This window comes from Mizuhopecten yessoensis, unplaced genomic scaffold, assembly GCF_002113885.1.
Source record: "Mizuhopecten yessoensis strain PY_sf001 unplaced genomic scaffold, ASM211388v2 scaffold603, whole genome shotgun sequence".
Lineage (NCBI taxonomy): Eukaryota > Metazoa > Mollusca > Bivalvia > Pectinida > Pectinidae > Mizuhopecten > Mizuhopecten yessoensis.
In genome coordinates this window covers 357840-375079 of record NW_018403629.1, presented here as the reverse complement: position 1 = coordinate 375079, position 17240 = coordinate 357840, and the positions used below count along the sequence as shown (strand labels likewise).

Genomic DNA, 17240 nt, shown 5'->3' with positions numbered 1-17240 from the left:
GTGTGTCCCCCAGAACCTCCCCCCCTCCCCCTCCCTGGTGTCCCTCTCTCTATATGACAGCCACATACTACTAAATGGCATTAATGAGATGGTGTTACATTGTCACAGCGAAACATTCTGTGATTACATAACTATACATGTAGAGCTGTGTACATCACATGTCGGTCCTAGCCACATACTAAGTACACTACTACAGTACTATTGTAATAGCATGTGCCACATCATGTGATAGTGTGGTTAGCAGCTTAATCCTCACACAAAACTAGAACTGTCGCCGGGAAGGGAATCATTTTTCGGAATAATTATTTTAAAAAATATTTTGAGAAAGGGGTACAATTACGTTAAAATGACATCAATTTTAAGCAAAATTTACAGAATCATTCGCTATGTTTCAAATAATAGTTTTGGGGTTTGGAGATACTTATATAAGTAAGCTTACTTTTAAATAAAAATATGATAAAATTTACTTTAAAAAAACAACTTTTTATTATTGCTGGAAACAGATATTACACCATATCACCAGTTTGCTACGAGCAATTAATTTTGAAATGTTTTCTCTCAACAAATACAGTAAAATTTGAACTTTGTATAAATCATGATAGATTACTGAAACATTGCAAATGTTTACTTAAAACAAAATTCACTTTCAATTTTACTTAAAATCAAATAATTTAAACCAAAACAGATTCGGTATGGTATGTATTTTTTTAAAATTTTATTTAATCAAGTAAACTACAACAGAAGATTCCAATATCACTATGTATTCTTCTGGTATATAAGTACTGGTCAAGTGGACAGTTTTAGAGTGTGATTTTCGAAATCTCCCTCTGATATATCTTAAATAAAGTGAAATCTGAAATACCAGCTCGAACATTAACAATTAAATAATAATTTAGGTAAGGACACTAAAGACAAATATGTGTATGGTATCAGTGACCACATTGACAGATTCAAAGTACTCAACACTACCGTAAAGGTGACTGATTAACTGATGCAATATTATACAAATATACGACCATATATAGTAACAAAATAAGAAATTAGAGAACAAAAAAAACACAAATTGACTAGGTTCAGCGAACAGGACCAATAGGTGTGTCATGAATTGCCTTATAGGACCGGGGTGCAAGACCCAAATCGTAATTGCACTGTTAATTTCCACTCCGGGAAATTACTCGCCAGTTAGGGTACGGGGCTGTCATGAATGTCTCGGACCAGGGCGTGAATTCGGGGGCACCTGGTCCTCCCAATAAACCAAGCCCCACACCTCCAATTCTGATGAGGAGAGACAAGGGCTAATGATTCATCGTCCAAAGTGCCAAGGAACAAGAAATTGATGACAAGACGTGAGCGTGGAGGCGAAGAAAATTTGGAACTTATGACAGCCCGGACGTGATGAGTTGGACAGAGCCCTGCACGCAGTACAGCCCTAACAGGATCAATACACTCCGCAACACACAACCAAATTTTGTTGATGGCAGGAAATATGAATATAATATGAATAAGTTAATTTGCGGAGCAGATTCCTAGTGGGCCTCTGGGGATGCCAGTGTAGCTTATTGATGGTCATTTACCCAATGACAATTTGCCATAGGTGAGAAGCAAACAGACAGGTTGCCATAGCCTGTAATTGGAATATCATATTTATGTTGGACTTGGTGTCGTTTATTTGCTCCGTGCTGGCTATACACTTAAAACTTGTGCGATACCCTGAAAAGTGCAGCCCCACTCGGTCATAGAGAGCGACGTCCGCCGGGACAGTCCTCCACCACAGATACAGCATCCCTGTCCTGATCTATCGTGGCATGTCTTTGTCAAAAGCCGGCCCATGCAATTTAAAAATGACATACATTTTATTTATCTACATCCATAGTGCCACCTAAATAAAACGTTGGGCCACTCTCGAGGGTTCCTATTTGCTGTCTTACATACAAATGAAAATTGGTAGCTTTTTGTCTGCAGTGATCAACAATGCTTGCCACTTGACGACAATAAGCTAATGTCATTTTGGTGGAGGGGAAACATTTCAGGTCTAATTTGGTAGACTGCTATTGAAGTGACTATTTTATTAACTTGTTACATCTCTGGGGACCTTGGCTCGGCCATATGGTAGAGGAGTATGCTGCGGACAGCTCTAGCTGTGAGGACATTTGGCTTGACATTACTCCCGGGACATCCACACCAAAGCCAATATCAGCCTCCTTGTAATAAAAGATGTTATTTGTCATGCAATCATTAAGTTTACGTAAACAAATATGACATTCTGACAACTTTTCTTCTTTGATAGATCTGTCTGTTTCCAGGGGAAACCATTAACTATCTAGCCTTTGACAAAAATTGCCCATGTTTTTACTGGTGTGTAGGACAGTAAAAAAGGAAGGCAGAACCCCTGTAAAGTCGGGGCCTAGCGGGGAATCAGACAAGTGACTAGAGCTAGGATAAGAGACGGCTAATTGTCTTGATCTGTTACATCCCCCTTTGTAGATCCCCTGGAGAGTTCTGTCAGGCTAGTAAAAATAAGCCAACTAACCCTGTTAGAGACTTGGCTTCTGTGACTGTGCCTCCTGACAATAATGCGTGAATTCTGTATGAGATATAAACTCAACAACCATATCAAACAGACAGTTTTTATTAAATTTCAATACGGGGACAATCTTTGGAATTTTATTTGTGTACAGAGTGGTGCATTGATCCACGGTGCAGTTGTGATCTGTACAAGGTTAGGCACAAACTTAGGGGTTGTCACGATGCTGACACAAGTATATGTAGCCCCCAGTCATTTGTCACAAAGTTCTCTACAGTAAAGCAATTTCCGACACATCACTATTTAATGCAGAACCTGTCTTTTAAGGTCACTGATTAAAGGAGATACTGTCTGGTGAAACCATTTAAGAAGAACCTGTCTTATTAACCTAACACTAAAAGGTACATTCCGTCTTCTGAGACCAACACTTAAAGGATTAACTGTCTCCTGAGACCAATAAAGGAAGCAGAACCTGTCTTGTAAGACTAAACATTCAAAGGATTAACTGTCTTCTGAGACCAACAAAGGAAACATAACCTGTCTTCTAAGACCAATACTCAAAGGATTAACTGTCTTCTGAGACCACTAAAGGAAACATAACCTGTCTTGTAAGACCAACACTCAAAGAATTAACTGTCTTCTGAGACCAACAAAGGAAGCAGAACCTGTCTTCTAAGACCAAACACTCAAAAGGATTAACTGTCTTCTGAGACCAACAAAGGTAGCAGAACCTGTCTTCTAAGACTAATACTCAAAGGATTAACTGTCTTCTGAGACCAACAAAGGTAGCAGAACCTGTCTTCTAAGACCAATACTCAAAGGATTAACTGGCTTCTGAGACCACTAAAGGAAACATAACCTGTCTTGTAAGACCAACACTCAAAGAATTAACTGTCTTCTGAGACCAACAAAGGAAGCAGAACCTGTCTTGTAAGACCAAACATTCAAAGAATTAACTGTCTTCTGAGACCAACAAAGGAAGCAGAACCTGTCTTGTAAGACCAAACATTCAAAGGATTAACTGTCTTCTGAGACAAACAAAGGTAGCAGAACCTGTCTTGTAAGACCAACACTCAAATGATTAACTGTCTTCTGAGACCACTTAAGGAAGCAGAACCTGTCTTGTAAGACCAAACATTCAAAGGATTAACTGTCTTCTGAGACAAACAAAGGAAGCAGAACTTGTCTTGTAAGACTTACACTCAAAGGATTAACTGTCTTCTGAGACCAACAAAGGAAACATAACTTGTCTTGTAAGACTTACACTCAAAGGATTAACTGTCTTCTGAGACAAACAAAGGAAGCAGAACCTGTCTTCTGAGATCAACATTGAAATTAAAACATGTCATATAAAACTGCTATTAAATACCGGACTGTATTGTGAGACCAAGATTGAAAGTAGAGCCTGTTGTGAAAGACCACCACTGAGAGTAGAGCCTGTCTTGTGATACCACCACTGAGAGTAGGGCCTGTCTTGTGAGACCTCCACTGAAAGTAGAACCTGTCTTGTGAGACCACCACTGAAAGTAGAGCCTGTCTTGTGAGANCTTATGAGATCAACAAAGGAAGCAGAACCTGTCTTGTATGACCAAACATTCAAAGGATTAACTGTCTTCTGAGACCAACAAAGGAAGCAGAACCTGTCTTTTAAAACCAACACTCAAAGGATTAACTGTCTTCTGAGACCAACAAAGGAAGCAGAACCTGTTGTGAAAGACCACCACTGAGAGTAGAGCCTGTCTTGTGAGACCACCACTGAAAGTAGAGCCTGTCTTGTGAGACCACCACTGAGAGTAGAGACTGTCTTGTGAGACCACCACTGAAAATAGAGTCTGTCTTGTGAGACCACCACTGAAAGTAGAGCCTGTCTTGTGAGACCACCACTGAAAATAGAGCCTGTCTTGTGAGACCACCACTGAAAGTAGAGCCAGTCTTGTGAGACCACCACTGAAAGTAGAGGCTGTCTTGTGAGACCACCACTGTATGTAGAGCCTGTCTTGTGAGACCACCACTGCAAATAGAGCCTGTCTTGTGAGACCACCACTGCAAATAGAGCCTGTCTTGTGAGACCACCACTGAGAGTAGAGACTGTCTTGTGAGACCACCACTGAAAATAGAGCCTGTCTTGTGAGACCACCACTGCAAATAGAGCCTGTCTTGTGAGACCACCACTGAAAGTAGAGCCTGTCTTGTGATACCACCACTGAAAGTAGAGCCTGTCTTGCGATACCACCACTGAAAGTAAAGCCTGTCCTGTGTGACAACAATTGTCCTTGGAAATTTAAAAGTAGAACCTTACATGAGAGTCCACACTTGAAGTTAGGTCCATTGTCAATATTACTACATAGTATAAGAAATCTTACTTTCAGTAGATTCTGATGAATCAGTTTTAAAGTAGATCCATAGAAAAACAGACTATTTTTAAAATCAATATTTGTCTGATATATAACACTTTAATGACAATCTTGAGAGACTTAGCCTGTAAAATGCAACTTGTCATGAAGTATCATCCTTTTCATCAAAACAATATACTTTGGGTGACCACCTTTAATTTATATATGTGAAAATTTATGTGTAAGATATATCGCTGTTTCAATTAAGGTAATTAGGATTGTCGCCATTTCTCAGTAGAATTTCTTCAAATTTTGTAGTTATATCGCTTTGAAGTAAAGAACATTTTCTGCCACAAAAAAAAAATATAGGTTGCCATAATTTTAAGGATTTTAAATGGAAATTTATGTAAAAAGGAGGGACTTTTGAAAAAAAATGAAAGACAAAATATTTTACAAAATAATGTCAATAAAAATGATACTGCCATAGATTAGTATTGCATTAATGTATATCAATTGAATAAATGCTGAAATTATGTCAAATAAATTATCTATAAACGATTAAAAATTGACGCTTTATAGTAAAACCATATGCACATAGCAATTGCAGGTAAGAGTTATCTTTCTTGAAAAAAATCACAGTAGTGAAATAGGTAGCCGGTTTCCTGAAGTAAAGAAAAATGGATACATGTGACTCATTGAAAAAAAAACCCACCTGTATTAATGCCTGCATTGCTTTGTAATACTTCAATATTGAGAGAAAACACTGTTCTGTCAATAATAAACATACAATATTCATCAATTTAATATCAAACATTAGAATATGCGGAAATTGTGATACTGTCTCTCAACATTGGATTTTCAACTAGGGATGTACTTCCTACTTCCGTTTATCAATACACTCCTATGACCTTAAAGCGTATCTTGACAAACAACCGTTGTAATTCAAATCTGTCATGAGAAACCATCCTTCTATTAATAAATTGTCATGGTTATCCTTTATAGAATAGTAACCACCCTTTAATTGAAAAACAGTCTAGCAAAAGAGACTACATTTTCAAAGAAAATGTCTACAGAGATCAAATTCTATTTTTATTACTCATAACAGAAATCTACTATGAAAACAAAATCTACTAATTTTTTCATCAATCAGTACATAGATTTGAAAAGTGTATCAAATCAACAAATTGTACATGTATCAGTCAAAACTTAGAGTAAATCCAAGAAATTGATAACATTTACATAATACAGCAGTTTCCATGGTTACCGTGACGCAATAAAACACAGCAGTCCTGTATTGTCCTGTGGTATCTAATGATGTCTCCGATCTGTATACATGTGACTGTGGGAGTAACAGCCCAATACCAATACTCACAATTGGAGGAAATTGATGAAGACCAAGATCCATGCATGTTGTAGGACAGTAAAGGGACTATTTTAAAGACATCTGTACAAGTAGTCAATAGGCGGAAAATAGAGTTGATGTGGTGTGTTCGGGCCTGATCTCATTCTCCCATCTCTCTGGAGAGTCCGGTATTTCGGGACAGAAAGAGTGTCTTGTACATGCCAAACGACGGGTCGGCTGCGGGAACAGGGATCGTGGGCCATGTATCACCGCAGTTCTGATTGACACGTCTCTCACATTATCAGTAGTAGACACCCTCCCCAAATATGGGCGACCCCTCACGGGACCAGAGCCATGCTGCATGTGTACGGAGAAACATGGAACTCTTCGTGGAGCATGAGACTCTATTGTAAAATGTCACGTCTTCCCAATTTAGTACAATGTACAGAGGGACTGTAGTCACAGAGAGATTATGGCCCGAGCATGCTTTGTTGGAATGGTTAAGATGTAGGAACCATGTAAAAGATAAGTAGTTTGTCAATGATACCTTCCTTCTTCTCCATAAAGTCCAGTGAGTACATACTAGATCATTATAATAGTAAATGGGTTCCCATTACACAATCCCCCCCCCCCCTCCCCATCATATAAGTAACAAAAAAAGATCAATTTTAAAAGGGTCATAATTTGACCCTTGGTCAGCTGACTTCAGTACCTTACCTTTCGGAGTGAGTGGACTTGATGTCGAAGATCAGATTCAGTCTTTTTTGACTTGTCATACCGATGAGTCAGCTCCGTGTACATCTTTGAAAATAAATCAAGAAAATTTTAAAAATAGTTTAAATTTTGTTTTTAAATTTGGTGAGTTTTAACTTCAATCAATTAGCATAATGAAGATATCAATACTATGCATGGTAGGTTAATGTGTATTATTTCTCTGTTTGTTGAATCTGTTGGTTCTCCACATGGTGAGCAAGTTCTATGGCTTGTGAGTTAATCTGAGTCAATTCTATGTACAGGAAAATATAGTTTATCAATATGTCTTAATTTTATGTATGATAAGTCAATTTATGTATGGTGAGTCAATTTGTGTGAAGTAGTATGAGTCGTGAAATATTGTGTGGTAAAGTTAGGTATAGTTAGTTAATATGAGATAGTTATATGTGTTCCCCAGTTAAATTCTAATCTATGATGAGTTGATTTTAATTAATTACCTACATGGTTAGTTATGCTGAGTAAAATAAACAGAGGACAATTTAATGTGTTACTTTATGTATATTGAGTTCATCTGCTTTGTTAAATAGATAGTTAGTTTATCCGAGTTTTCTAATGTACAAGTATATAAAGTGTGTTTTTTGTGGAAATTTTAAGTGGTGTGCTAAGGAAAATAATTTGTAAGCCTTTTTAGACTATTAACCACTTTTGATATGGTTTTTTTTTTTAAATCATAAAAAAACCTCCAAAATAAATTAAAATATTGAAAGTAATAAAACGTCCAGTAAAATACAAAACAAAAGATCCATGATTTAGCTGGTGAAAAAGAAAGTGAAGCCAGCTTGGAAACAAAGGAATCATTTATAACCCCGGAGAGAACAACATGTTTGGTGTCTTTGCCGACACATGTTAAGTTGTCTGACAACTGTTGCAGCATATAACAGTGGTCCAATAACAATACAATTACCACATGTCATCAATGGGGTAAACTTGTGGGACAATCATGTCAGCTCGTTAACATAACAGCTGATTTACACTAAGGAATTTCTTTGTTTTATCTATTATTGTCCCATTACCTACACGTTATAAAGTCATAAGCTCTTGGCACTAGTAGCTACAGCAAACCGACAATGGCTTTCAATTGAAAGCTGACCTTAACTTTTCTTTTATCTGTCACAAAAATGTCTGATCTAATTTTGATTTGTTGTTCTAGACATGGTGTAGGTTTTTTACGAAATTCAAGTTCAGAAATAAAAGTAACAATCAAGGTCCATTCTGTGTTGTCAGCTCCCTACTATTTCTTTACTACAGCAGTGTTTATACATAACTTTAAATGTATACATATGTACTTTAAATGTATACATATGTACTTTAAATGTATACATATGTACTTTAAATGTATACATATGTACTTTAAATGTATACATATGTACTTTAAATGTATACATATGTACTTTAAATGTATACATATGTACTTTAAATGTATACATATGTACTTTAAATGTATACATATGTACTTTAAATGTATACATATGTACTTTAAATGTATACATATGTACTTTAAATGTATACATATGTACTTTAAATGTATACATATGTACTTTAAATGTATACATATGTACTTTAAATGTATACATATGTACTTTAAATGTATACATATGTACTTTAAATGTATACATATGTACTTTAAATGTATACATATGTACTTTAAATGTATACATATGTACTTTAAATGTATACATATGTACTTTAAATGTATACATATGTACGTTAAATGTATACATATGTACGTTAAATGTATACATATGTACTTTAAATGTATACATATGTACGTTAAATGTATACATATGTACGTTAAATGTATACATATGTACGTTAAATGTATACATATGTACGTTAAATGTATACATATGTACGTTAAATGTATACATATGTACGTTAAATGTATACATATGTACTTTAAATGTATACATATGTACGTTAAATGTATACATATGTACGTTAAATGTATACATATGTACTTTAAATGTATACATATGTACGTTAAATGTATACATATATACTTTAACAGTCAACACTGACGTTTAATAATGATATGAAGTAAGTACTAATGGCATTGTTGGCACCATCTAATTTGAAAATACAACAGATTTAATTTTTGATCGAGTTATGGAACCATGATGAACTATTTATATTCTGGATCAACATATAAAATCCAACCCCCACCTGACAGTTGGACAGGAGAATAAAATCAGTATTTATTTTTGGATAGAAGAATATATTGTGTATAGTGGGACAGAAGAATATAATTTTCATGTCTTTTTGAACAGTAGAATATATTTTGTCCAGTTAAAATGTAGAATATTTTATGTAAAGTTAGAGAGTAGAATACATTATGCATAGTTGGATAGTAGAATATATTTTGTATAAGTGGACAGTAAAAAATATAAAATGTAGTTGGACAGTAGAATATATAATATGTAGTTGGACAGTAGAATATATAATATGTAGTTGGACAGTAGAATATATAATATGTAGTTGGACAGTAGAATATATAATATGTAGTTGGACAGTAGAATATATAATATGTAGTTGGACAGTAGAATATATAATATGTAGTTGGACAGTAGAATATATAATATGTAGTTGGACAGTAGAATATATAATATGTAGTTGGACAGTAGAATATATAATATGTAGTTGGACAGTAGAATATATAATATGTAGTTGGACAGTAGAATATATAATATGTAGTTGGACAGTAGAATATATAATATGTAGTTGGACAGTAGAATATATAATATGTAGTTGGACAGTAGAATATATAATATGTAGTTGGACAGTAGAATATATAATATGTAGTTGGACAGTAGAATATATAATATGTAGTTGGACAGTAGAATATATAATATGTAGTTGGACAGTAGAATATATAATATGTAGTTGGACAGTAGAATATATAATATGTAGTTGGACAGTAGAATATATAATATGTAGTTGGACAGTAGAATATATAATATGTAGTTGGACAGTAGAATATATAATATGTAGTTGGACAGTAGAATATATAATATGAAGATTGACAGTAGAAGATATAATATGTAGTTGGACAGTAGAATATGAAAAATGCAGTTGGACAGAGAATATATATTAGGTATTTAGACAGTAGAATATATAATAGCTAAACGGACATTGGAATATATAGTACATGTAGGTAGATTAACAGTAGAATATAAAATAGGTAGCTGGACAATAGTATATATAATATGTAGAATAATAGTAAGTAGTATATATAATACGTAGAATAATAGGTAGTTGGACAGTTGAATAAATAATAGGTAGTTGGACAGTATAATATATAATACATAGCATAATAGGTATTTGGACAGTAGAATATATAATAGGTATTTGGACAGTAGAATATATAATACATAGAATAATTGGTAGTTGGACAGTAGAATATATAATAGGTAGTTGGACAGTAGAATATATAACAGGTAGTTGGACAGTAGAATATATAATAAGTAGTTGGACAGTAAAATATATTATAGGTAGTTGGACAGTAGAATATATAAAAGGTATTTGGACAGTAGAATATATAATAGGTAGTTGGACAGTAGTATATATAATAGGTATTTGGACAGTAGAATATATTATACGTAGAATAATAGGTATTTGGACAGTAGAATATATAATAGGTATTTGGACAGTAAAATATATAATAGGTAGTTGGTCAGTAGAATATATAATAGGTATTTGGACAGTAGAATATATAATAGGTATTTGGACAGTAAAATATATAATACGGAGAATAATAGGTAGTTGGACAGTAGAATATATAATAGGTAGTTGGTCAGTAGAATAAATAAAAGGTTGTTGGACAGTAGAATATATAATGGGTATTTGGACAGTAGTATATATAATAGGTATTTGGACAGTAGGATATATAATAAGTATTTGGACAGTAGTATGTATAATAGGTATTTGGACAGTAGAATATATAAAAGGTATTTGGACAGTAGAATATATAATAGGTATTTGGACAGTAGTATATATAATAGGTATTTGGACAGTATGATATATAATAAGTATTTGGACAGTAGTATGTATAATAGGTATTTGGACAGTAGTATATATAATAGGTATTTGGACAGTAGTATATACAATACGATATATAATACATAGTTGGACAGTACAACATATATATATATAAGTGGTAGTTGGACAAAAGAACAAATGCTGTATTTCAGGAGTGATTTTCCTATTTTAACCAATCAGAGCGGGATATAATAGAGGAGGTGTTAACACTGCCATCCTCCCGCCTCTGTGAACACTGATCATTATACAACATGTATAAACACGTGAATCTGATTAGGTTACTACCAAGTGAATCTTTGTGACTAGATAGTAATTAAAGGCAAGCGCATGACCTTATATACGACTGACAAAAACTACAGAGGAAGTCGGTAATACAGAAACAGTCATCACACTTCAATTAAAGTTAGAGCTTATAGCTCAGCGACAATCCCTTGAAACAAGTGATAAAATAATAAATCTTTAAAATAAAGCGTGCATCAAGACTTGGTTTCGTGTATATCACAGCGTTACCAGGTGGGCCGTCTTCACCCACACGCGGCCGTGCCACGCGCTACGACGCTGTCACTTGAGATAGAACTCTTTTACTCAGAGAGATTACACAACACAATGATAACAGAGCTCAAGTATCGCAGACAAGATCAGCATTAAAATTTCTCCCCAGGCAAAGTTTCCTATCTCAATCTAGCATATTGATACACTTAGTTTTTACATACACAGACTTATACAACACATACTTGACAAACGGTGATCACATATGTCTCATCTTAGCCAAAAGTGAGGCACAAAAATTTACTCTTTGAAATGTAGAAAATTTGTGGTACTTCAAAATATATCCAATAAAAAAAAAACAAAGACGATTTCTTGAAGACATTACCAAAGCCCGTAAAGTAGTCTGTCTCTTAATGACAGAACATAAATTGACACTAATTCACCACTATAAAATCTATGAAAGATTCCATTCATAACACAGAAAAGCCAACATCTGGCTGAAAAAGGGGGGAAAATGGTTCTAATTAGCCTAATTTTATTTTGGCTAATAATTTTCCATAATTTCAGCATCTTACGATTTACTCTCAGACTGCATAAATTGAAACAATTTTGAAACAATGTCAAATAACAGGGGCTGCTTTATATTTAGTGGTAATTTTTTTTTTTTATGTAAAACCAAATCAATTTTATTGGATAATCAGAATGACCATTAGATATAAATCACACAAGACACACAGACAGACAGGAAGTGTAGTATATACAAAGGCCAGACAGAAAGACAGACAGGATGTGTAAAATATACAAAGGACAGACACAAAGACAGAAAGGATGTGTAATATATTCAAAGGACAGACAGGAAGTGTAGTAAACACAAAGGACAGACAGGAAGGGTAGTAAACACAAAGGACAGACAGGAAATGTAGCATATACAAAGGACAGACAGGAAGGGTAGTATATATAAAGGGCAGACAGGAAGTGTAGTAAACACAAAGGACAGGCAGGAAGTATAATATATACAAAGGACAGACACAAAGACAGAAGTGATGTGTAATATATTCAAAGGCCAGACAGGAAGTGTAGTAAACACAAAGGACAGGCAGGAAGTATAATATATACAAAGGACAGACACAAAGACAGAAGTGATGTGTAATATATTCAAAGGCCAGACAGGAAGTGTAGTAAACACAAAGGACAGACAGGAAGTGTAGCATATACAAAGGACAGACAGGAAGTGTAGTATATATAAAGGACAGACAGGAAGTGTAGTAAACACAAAGGACAGACAGGAAGTATAGTAAACACAAAGGACAGACAGGAAGTGTAGTATAGAGGAAGGACATTTTGTAGATGATATATTACTCACATCCTGGACAGATGTAGCCTCCATACAATAGGCATCTTCTGCATTCTTCATCACTGTAAACAAGATCGGTTACCGAGTCAAAGTACACCCACATTTCTCATCCTAGACACAGCACTTTCTTACTTACAGGGTATTTGATACCAAACAATCTGGTTCCTTTATTTAAATTCTCATTTGCACATCTTGATTCTACACCCCGTTTTAAATTGTGCATCATTTTTCACCTTTAACTTGTGCTTTTTATTGATTTTCTCTCTCTGATAATTATCCAGTGTAGATTGGTGTAGTTTTAGTACATAACAAAATATAGGTTTGCTTATTTCACTACTATGAATGGTATTGTTTGAGTCAAAAACAAATATATAAGTATATATAGTCAGCACGCATCCATTTTCATGTTCATTGTAAAAGTATCAGTTCCTAAAAGATATAAATAACTGGCTTGCTTACTTTTCTGAGTGTCTTGCTGTAGAGACTGGAGCTGTCTGATGAGGTCCGCTTGTTGACTGGAATGTTCGGTCAGTTGGTTGTGGTTTCCCCATAGCTCAGACAGTTCCTTCCTATATGGACAGACAGATTCTACACAACCATTCAAGGACTATCAAACAAATCTATAAAGCTTACAATTAACAGTAAACTAATTTCACCCTTCTTTCCTTTCTTTTCCTAGAACATTTTTACTTGCATTGTCTCTGGTGACAAATTCAATGCTACCCTGATTTCTGTCATTCCTTAGAACCTTTTTATTTGCTATCTTTCTGCCCTGAAACATCTACTGCTTACTCAGTCTCTATCGTATCCTGATAGGACCTTGCTGTGTCATTAAGCTGTTAATGAACTTGTATTACCTGATATTTTTAACTCCTGGTTTCTGAACTTGTATTACCTGATATTTTTAACTCCTGGTGTCTGAGCTTGTATTACCTGATATTTTCTAACTCCTGGTGTCTGAGCTTGTATTACCTGATATTTTTAACTCCTGGTGTCTGAGCTTGTATTACCTGATATTTTCTAACTCCTGGTGTCTGAGCTTGTATTACCTGATATTTTCTAACTCCAAGTTTCTGAGCTTGTATTACCTGATACTTTTAACTCCAAGTTTCTGAGCTTGTATTACCTGATATTTTAACTCCTGGTGTCTGAGCTTGTATTACCTGATATTTTCTAACTCCAAGTTTCTGAGCTTGTATTTCCTGATACTTTTAACTCCAAGTTTCTGAGCTTGTATTACCTGATATTTTTAACTCCTGGTGTCTGAACTTGTATTACCTGATATTTTTAACTCCTGGTGGCTGAGCTTGTATTACCTGATATTTTTAACTCCTGGTTTCTGAGCTTGTATTCCCTGATATTTTTAACTCCTGGTGTCTGAGCTTGTCTTACCTGATATTTTCTAACTCCTGGTGTCTGAGCTTGTATTACCTGATTTTTTCTAGCTCCTGGTTTTTGAACATGTATTACCTGATATTTTCTAGCTCCTGGTTTTTGAACTCTGTCTCCTTGTGACTTTGTTTAAGCTGAGTGTCATATCGTCTCAGTAGCTTTTTAGAATCCTCAAGCTGTTCAAACAAACGAGACATTTATTACCAACATAACATTAATTTGCATTAATTCCTGAAAATGTATTTCAAAATGTTCAATAGTTATTAATGTTGTGTAATTGCCGAGAGATTTATTTATATGCCCACCAAAAAGCCACTTCAGTTATAGCCTTATGAGACAAGGCTGGTTTTGGTAGGAAGTTCCCTGTAATATAGCTGGCCATTTACACATCAAATGTCAAAAGCGGTAGAATCTGATGAGAGAAAAACATCAAATACTTGAATCATATATTACACAGTTCTTTATACATACCTCTTCAATAATGCCTTCAAATCTAGCCACCTTCTCATGTAGTTCTGCTTCTATCATCTGTTGTAAAAATAGAAATACTTGTGAAATCTGCTTTATTTTTCTTAAACATCACATAAGTAAAAGATACTCTTTCAAACAAAAAGTTTAAGTTGTACCAACAATGAAAACTTGATGCAGGCCCAAGTCAATGTTGTAACCTGTAGGATACATTAAGGTCAAAGTCGGCATCATAAACTTACATCAAAGTTGTTACATAAATCAATGTTTTTAGATGAATAGCATACTTGTATAAAACTTAAAGTCTAGATAGTCTCTTGTATTGTAAGGTAAGGTCCAGGTTGTCATCTGAATTATAAGGTAAGAATCAAAGTTGTCACAAGAATTATAAAGCAAGATCTAGGTTGTCAGCTGTACTATGAAGTAAGGTCAAGGTTGTCACCTGTACTATGAAGTAAGGTTAGGGTTGTCACTTGTACTATGAAGTAAGGTCAAGGTTGTCACCTTTACTATGAAATAAGGTCAAGGTTTTCACCTGTACTATAAGGTAAGGTCAAGGTTGTCCCCTGTACTATGAAGTAAGGTCAAGGTTGTCACATGTACTATGAAGTAAGGTTAGGGGTGTCACCTGTACTATGAAGTAAGGTTAGGGTTGTCACTTGTACTATGAAGTAAGGTCAAGGTTGTCACCTGTACTATGAAGTAAGGTCAAGGTTATCACCTGTACTATAAGGTAAGGTTAAGGTTATCGCCTGTACTGTTAGGCAAGGCCAAGGTTATCACCTGTACTGTTAGACAAGGTCAAGTTTGTCACCGGCACTATAAAGAAAGGTCAAGGTCATCACCTGTACTGTTAGGCAAGGTCAAGGTTGTTACCTGAATTATAAGGTAAAGTTAAGGTTGTTACCTGAGTTATAAGGTAAAGTTAAGGGTGTTACCTGAGTTATAAGGTAAAGTTAAGGTCGTTACCCGAGTTATAATGTAAAGTTAAGGTTGTTATCTGAGTTATAAGGTCAAGTTTGTCAACGGTACTATAAAGTTAGGTCAAGACATATTACTATACATAGTAATATAAAACAAGTAATTAAGATAAAGAGTTCATTCAGTTGAAACGACACAAAGAAAGTAAATTACACTTCAAAATGTATAAATCCTCAAAAATAAGTCAAATATACAACAACCTCTGCCAAAATGAGTTCACAGAAAAGTAAAAATTGTATAGACATATAATATAATCTAGGAAGAAGCTGTATAGATCATTGTATAAATACTACAGTACGACACTTCATGTCCGTACTAGAAATATCTGTTTTATGATGGCCTGGAGGACTGTCTATACTGGAAGGTTGATCATGCGGGAATGCTCATCCACACACGAAAAGGACAACAACATGCATGCACAGGGGCCACTATTTTAATACTGATGACATGAATATGTGTGGCGAGTAGTACGAGGAGATACTGTCCGACGTTAGTGATTCATCAGGCAGAAAAACCCTTACCAATAAATAGCAAATATATTTAAGTTTTGAAACAAAATTGTAACAAAATAAGTAAAGGAAAGCTAAAATAAATAATTTAAGAATATATGTGGAAATACATAAAAACATACTGTCAATGTACTTGTTTTAGTGGTGTCCTTATTTTCATTTATTTTGTACCATCTCTATTATGTTAGTTTATGTACAGTGCTGACAACAGAAGGTCACACTATCTAAGGTATATTTGTACTAGGAGGGAGCCAGTGTGTTAGCGTATGACTGTACTATAATCTGATCTGATCTACAGAAGGTCACACTATCTAAGGTAGTTTATGTACAGTGCTGACAACAGAAGGTCACACTATCTAAGGTATATTTGCACTAGGAGGGAGCCAGTGTGTTAGTGTATGGCTGTACTATAATCTGATCTGACCTACAGAAGGTCACACTATCCAAGGTATATTTGTTCTAGGAGGGAGGCAGTGTGTTAGTGTATGGCTGTACTATAATCTAATCTGACCTACAGAAGGTCACACTATCTTAGGTATATTTGTTCTAGGAGGGAGGCAGTGTGTTAGTGTATGGCTGTACTATAATCTAATCTGACCTACAGAAGGTCACACTATCTTAGGTATGTTTGTTCTAGGAGGGAGCCAGTGTGTTAGTGTATGGCTGTACTATGATCTGATCTGCCCTACAGAAGGTCACACTATCCAAGGTATATTTGTTCTAGGAGGGAGGCAGTGTGTTAGTGTATGGCTGTACTATAATCTGATCTGACCTACAGAAGGTCACACTATCTAAGGTATATTTGTACTAGGAGGGAAGCAGTGTGTTAGTGTATTGCTGTTCTATAATCTGATCTGACCTACAGAAGGACACACTATCTAAGGTATATTTTTTCTAGGCGGGAGCCAGTGTGTTAGTGTATATGGCTGTACTATAATCTGATCTGACCTACAGAAGGTCACACTATCTAAGGTATATTTGTTTTAGGAGAGAGCCAGTGTGTTAGTGTATGGCTGTACTATAATCTGATCTGACCTAC

General features: G+C 35.0%; 1 protein-coding gene across 2 annotated transcripts in view; it reads right to left on the bottom strand.

Moving 5' to 3' along the window:
- The window catches only part of LOC110451031 (centlein-like), an 82247-nt gene that overhangs the window by 12018 nt on the left and 52989 nt on the right, over positions 1-17240 (bottom strand). For both annotated transcript variants that reach the window (XM_021498871.1, XM_021498879.1), the window contains exons 9-13: positions 14715-14771; positions 14322-14419; positions 13311-13420; positions 12861-12913; positions 6917-7000 (exon numbers count right to left, since the gene is read on the bottom strand). In XM_021498871.1, coding sequence (XP_021354546.1) covers positions 6917-7000; positions 12861-12913; positions 13311-13420; positions 14322-14419; positions 14715-14771 — 402 coding nt within the window. The remainder of the gene's footprint in view (positions 1-6916; positions 7001-12860; positions 12914-13310; positions 13421-14321; positions 14420-14714; positions 14772-17240) is intronic.